At 53.5% G+C, this 6,335-nt stretch overlaps 1 protein-coding gene across 1 annotated transcript; it reads right to left on the reverse strand.

Annotated features, from left to right (window-relative positions):
* Positions 1–2,546: 2,546 nt before the first annotated feature.
* On the reverse strand, positions 2,547–6,038 carry LOC122395147 (leucine-rich repeat-containing protein 24-like). Its single transcript, XM_043392517.1, has 2 exons — positions 4,981–6,038; positions 2,547–3,738 (listed from the first exon to the last, which is right to left on the reverse strand). Exons 1-2 carry the CDS (start codon positions 5,958–5,960, stop codon positions 2,547–2,549), a joined length of 2,172 nt encoding a protein of 723 aa, XP_043248452.1. The 5' UTR covers positions 5,961–6,038.
* Positions 6,039–6,335: the final 297 nt, after the last annotated feature.

Below are 6,335 nucleotides of genomic sequence, written 5' to 3' on the forward strand. Positions count from 1 at the left end.
CGACGTCGAAAAGGAGACCATCCAGCAGCCGCGTGTCGTAAATTCTTCCTCCTCCAGCAGCTTCCTTCTACCATGTTTCGGCCTTATCGGGGCTGCGTCCGTCTACCGTATTCGAGGTTTCTGTCCACTTACCGTGACTCGTTACCCTAACGCTAGATTAACGGCTCTTTTATTACGTGTTACGTTACGTTATCGCGCGCGGAAGCACCCTTTCGCGGTGGAGAAGAACGCTCGTTCGCGACCAAAGAGCGATCGAGCCGTTTCTACGGTTGACACTCGCGGAACCGTCGTTTCTGACGTTTTCCAACAGTGTCAATGGTAAAAACCTGAGCCACCGAGGCCCTAAATATCCGATCGATCTATTTAATAGCTACGCTACATACGTAAATCGGTTTGCACGGTTGACCGACATGCGCGCAGGATGCCACGCGAGACACGGCCCGGCGCGATTGGAGAACTTTGAAGAGTTCATTCCGTGCAGACGCCCTGGCCACTTCTATCGGTCGAGGCGAAGGTCCAACGATCGATGGTTACGGATCAGAGGGCCGCGGCGATATTTTTCGATACGTTTCGGAATGTAGAACGCGTCGAGAAAGATTGCTCTTCAAGATGGTCCCTCTAAGAAGACTTTACTTCCGGGTCTCGCGGCGCACCTGGCCACGCCATCGAACGCTTAAAACTCTGTTACACGATGATTATGCACACTCGACAATGGATTACATCGTTTGATCGCGCGTCGTAGGCTCGAAGACACCCTTAAAAAATATCTACTTTCACCGTTTTCGAGTGTTCCGATCGGTCCTCGTATTCGCGTATTTATATCAGTGTATACGTATATACCACTCTCGTGTCTGTTTCTCCGAGTTTATATATATTTTTGTCCGTGTCTGTGTGTTTGTGTTTGTGTTTGTGTGTGCATGCACGCGAATGAGCGCGCGCGCGCGCGCGTGTATGTATATTTAACAATTCTGTACATCAGGTTAAGTACCACCCTAGCTGGCTCGTAATCTCGCACAGTTCACCAGTCTTAAACACCCCAGTTAACGTTATTATCGCAGCGGCGGAACTGCTTTAACCTTCCGTCGGAACTTTCCAGACACGATAGAGAGTTCGTTTCTCCTGAAACCGACGAGCAGTAAACTTTAATAACGATATAATTGGTTATTCTAAAAACTGGAGTAATCGGGGGGGGAACGAGTGGAGGTGAGAGACGGGTTTGGGGTCAGGGGTTGCGTGTTTGCTTGAGCAGATATCCGGTAAACGGTTACGAATCCTGGCTTCTTCCTTCCTCGATCTTCCTCCGCGCCCTTTCGTTGTCTTCTTTTTCCGAGCTTTGCGCTCGTAAAACTGCTCTCGGTCGCTGGAACCGACGTTTTATTCCATTCCTTCGCGCAACGTACACGCATCTGACCATAACAACAGGATGTACTACTTTTTAAAAAATATTTGTTCTCGCGTGGAACGCGTTACGCGGTCTACCGGACAACGAGTTTTCTCTGGCATCGTTCTCTCGAAACGGTTAATTAGCCAATGTTACGTACCGTTCTCTAGTTAAATTTAATATTTCACCGCGCGACGCGGCATAGAAATTACGATATCGGATCGAATCGAATATAAACCAAGTCTCGGATATCTTTGCACGACCGACCGAGTCGCAGGATTAAACTAATACGAGCGCAAAGGCATCGATTCCTGTGTTCCCGGGTCGTGGACGAATCGGCTTCGATCGAGCCGCGGCTAACGGCTCTCCAAACATTTTTCCGAATTTCTCTTCCGCCCGTGGCTAGTTGTTTGCGTTTGGCGGCTTTCGTAAGCTCTTGGAAAATTCGATTCCTCTATCCGGCCCACCGTTAACGTATTCCTCGCTTCGAGAGATTCCATTGTCGGGCGAACCGACAGAGGGAACCAGTGAAACAGAGATAGAGAGAGGAAGAGAAAGAAAGAGAAACGCGCCAAGGCGTTCCGGAAGCTTCCCGAAAATCCCTCTCCGGCAGAGGGACTCGTTTTTAGAACCGTCTCGCGGTTTCGAGTTTTCGGAATTTCCGTGCGTTTCCCGAACGAGTTTTATCCAAAGTCGAGCCTGAAGACGGGAGATTCGATTAGCGAGGGCTGCTGTCGGACCATGGACACGCCGGCCTGGCTCTGACAAGAAATTATTATCCGTAGACACGCGATTCGGGGCTTCCGGAAAGCCTTGCACCTGATTAATCCATTACGGTTCCCGACTACTGGGTCGGCTCCTTTTGTTCCTGCTCAAACGGCACTTTGGTCGTACGACGTCTGACATCCATTCCGCCGGATCCCGACGACGACGTCCTCCGTCTGTCCCGAGGTTCTTGTTCCGCCAATCATCCACCGCGGCTTGTTTTCCCAGGATTAATTCCACCCGACAAATCTACCCTCGTCTCGGACACGCTCGCGACCGGATCGCGACGATCGTCTCTCCGAAATACGAAACGAAAAAACACTCGAGGATTCGCACAAACGTCGAGGATTCCGTGTCGTTTGGTCGCGTGGTATTCGTTGGTTGTGATTAAAATGGTCGTTTACACGTCCATCGCGTCGCCGACGTAGCCCTCGTCGGGACTCTCCGGATGATGGGGTGGTTGTAGCTCCTCCGCCCTGGCCGCGGCGGCGGCGGCAGCCTCGCGTGCCGTTTTGCTCAGCAACGATCTGGGGGATAGCGGCGTCGTCTCGCCCCTGTACGCGGCGGGGGGCGAAGGGATGAAGGGCACCTCGGGGTAGACGGGAACCGGGGAGACCGGGGAAACGGGCAGCTGCTGCTGGAGAGGCTGCTCCACCGGTTGTATCTGCGGCTGTTGTTGAGCTGGATAAGGGTATCCCTCGGCGGTGTACCTGGCGTCGGTTCTGGGCAACACCGGGTCGTATCCCGGCGATCTGGCGAGGAACTCCGCTTCCCTGGAGTATCTGGCGGGCGGCGCGACCGCCGATCCCTCCGCCATTCGTTGCCTCAGACGCGGCAGGGTGCTCGCCGCGCTGAAGGGTAGTTTCGGTAGACCAAAGTTCAAGGGGTAGCCGTCCTGATCGAGATAGCTGAGCTGCGGTATGTTCGACGGACGCAGGTCGGGCTGCAGCGGATACCCCGAGTCGTATTCTAGGATTTGTCTGTCGCCGGGTTGGTGACGGTACAGCTGACCGTAGCCCACGTCCGTCGTCTCCGGGACCTCGTTTATCAGGTCCGGTTCCGTCAGATACTTGGACACCGGGCTGCAGTAAGGCTCGTCCATTGTTCTGTGCTCCCTGTGCTCCAATGTCGCGGCTCTGCTCATCTCCCTCTCGGTGTACGAGACTATCTGCTGGTGCTCCAGCCCCAACAAGCTCCCATTACCCTTTCGACAGGGTATACTGGTCGCGGTGTCTTTCGTGATCGGCATCACGGACTTGTTCTGCGACACCAGAGCTTTCGAGTTCCTCTTTCGGTCACGGCGACGTCTGCGTACGCAAAACACCACGCTGGCGATCAGGGAACCGAGGGCGAACAGCGTGAAGACCAAAGCTCCGGCTGCTACAGCCGCCACGTAACCCGATCTGGAACGATCGTTCGGTGGCTCGGCGGTCACTTTCTCTTGCACGAGCACTCTCAATGACAGATTCGACTCGGCCGATCCTGCTCCGTTCTCCGCTATGCACGTGTACGTGCCCTCGTTCGGCGACTCCACCGAGTAGATCAACAGAGTGCTGCTCATGTTGGTGTCCCCTCGTTGCTTGTACACGAACCTGTAACAGATTTCACCACACCGTCGATATTTTGCTTCGATTCGCTGTTCTATCTCTATGAAAATTTCACCCGACGATGGCCTCGCGAGAATCGTACGGTTGGAAAATAGTCGACGATTTCCTTCGAACGGTGTAATTCATTAGGAGCGGTTCAGGCTGCGAAATTCCCGCGACGCGGAACGTTTAATTCACAGCGAATTCGGTTAAAGGTTTGCTCGCGGCGCGCCGCGACAAAAATAACGCGACTCCGCGTTCCCGGATCGACGATTCCCCGCCGTCGCTGCGTTGATATTGTAACGGGAATAACATTTTAACGACGTTCGACTCTGTATTCGAGCGCGTAGCACGGGCCCGGCTTGTATTATTAACGAGGCAGAAGTTTCGTTAAAGCTTCGGTGAAAAAGCACGGCCGGGCTGGCGGTTCTAACGGTCGCTAAAAAATTCTAGCGACAAAACCTTTGGAATTTTTACACAGAGACGTCGTTAGAAATCGTCCGACGGTCGCGATGCAAACGTCGGTAATTAGCATACCGGTAATTTCGTGATAAACGACCAGCGGAGCAGCGCGCGAGGCTTTTCTTCGTCGCGTAAGTTTTCAACGACGCGAGCTGATTTTCCTTCGAAATTGCCCGAAACACGAGACCCGACCAGCAGGTTGCCGTTAAAACAACGAGAACTCTATCCACGGTAGAAATTCAAATGTTATTGGAAGTTTATTTCGATTCGAAACGACCGTGTACGCAGCTATTTGTATCACCGCTTCGCTCTGTCGATGGTTTGGCGAAAAATACCAGGAATTGCTTTTTCTCCGGGGAAAATTTTGATATCGGCGACGATTCGCGTAACGAAACGATACTAAAGAGAATCCATTAGACGCGCAATTAAAAATATACTTCTCCCGCGCTGCGTTCGAGCTCCACGAACTCGAGGAAATCGTTGGCAATAGGAAAAGATATAAAAATAGAAATTTCCATCGGTGACCCGAAATTGAATTTCGCGGGCGTGTCTCGTGCTCCCGACCGTTGACCGACAAATACGAAAAATCAAGAACGAGGAAGGCAGAGGGTAAGCAAAGGAGCGCCTCGGGGTCACGAAAATATTTGACGTGGACTTGGGGGGGTACGGTCGATTTTTATTCGCGAACGAGGAATAAATATTAAAAGTTAGTTTAGGATGCGGAGGATTCTCGAATGCTGTAAATGTTGAGATGTTGTCGGAGTCGTGTAGGGTAGAGGTACTCACCGGGGGCAGCTGCTGGATGCGATCAGAAGCGAATTATTCTCGTTCTGGGACTCGCACGGCTCCCCGTTGAACCACCAAATCAGCTTGGCGGCCGGAACGGCGTAAACGTCGCATCTCAGTGTGACGTTGTCCCCCTCGTAGGCCTCCAGTCGGTCCTGCAGTTCGATCTGCGGCAGGCAAGCCAGCTCGTTCGTGTTCATGGTCTTGATCTGCTTCCCGCGGTGCTTCGGAGGCGCGTCGCACACGGGCTCGGACTCCTGGGGCACGGTCGGGGCGGATTCCTTGAGCCAGGCCTGCGTGGGCCTTAGACGACAGTCGCACAGCCAGGGATTGTTGTGCAAAGTGGTACCGCGAAGGCTGCCGCCTAGAGGCAGCGTCCGGTCGGGCACGCGGGTCAACCGGTTCCCGTCCAATCGAAGCCACTCGAGCTGCTGGAGGCCTTCGAACGCGCCCTGCTCGATGGTCTCCAGTCGGCATTGGCTCATGTCCAGGTTCGTCAGGTGCACCAGATGTTGAAACGCCCCGCGGCGTATCTCTCGTATAGGGTTTCCGTTCAACAGCAGCTTCATCAGATTCGAGTAGAAGGGGAAGGTGTCGGTCGGTACCTGTTCGATCAGGTTCTCGGAAAGGTCCAGCTCCACCAGGCCCACCAGGCCCACGAACGCCCTCGACGCTATACGGCTGATCTGCGATCTGGCCAGGTAGAGTCGCTGCAAATTTATCAGGCCGAGAGCGTGAAAGCATTCCGGCGGCAGACTGACCAGATGATTGCTCGACAGATCCAACACCTGCGTCTCCTCCCGGGCGCCCTGCGGGAGACCTTTTAGGTTACGGTTCGCGCACTCTACCCATTCTTTCCCGTTCTTCCATTTGCACGTGCACAGAGACGGACAGCTCTCCACCGTCGAGCTCCAGGTTAACAGCATCATCGTCCCGAGAACCGCCCCTCTCCACCACCAGGCCCGCCGGCTCGGGCACATGGTGACTCGTTCTCGAGCTCTCGCCGTTACCTTCGCCCCTTCTCTCTATCGCATCTTCAACTTCCCGACTCCGTCCGGTTCGATTTCTACGCCGACGTTCTTCCCACTCGTTCGCTCTCCGAATGAATTCTAGCGAGGTCATCAAGCCGAGGCGCTCGATCGTCGATTCCCACCCTGAAACAACAAAACTTCTTTAGCTCCTATATTGCGTTTCGTCGTAAAGGCGTGATTCCGCTCAGGCAACATGTAGCATGCGGCAATGACGCAATGACTTGACATGTGTATTTGCTACACATTCATTTGTTTCCTTTCCGCAATAAAGAAATGCGGGATTATTTGATATTGTTTCGTCGAATCGACAAGATTGAACATGTC

The sequence above is a fragment of the Colletes gigas genome, unplaced genomic scaffold (genome assembly GCF_013123115.1).
Source record: "Colletes gigas isolate AHSC1104 unplaced genomic scaffold, ASM1312311v1 Colletes_gigas_Sc00005, whole genome shotgun sequence".
Classification (NCBI taxonomy): Eukaryota; Metazoa; Arthropoda; class Insecta; order Hymenoptera; family Colletidae; genus Colletes; species Colletes gigas.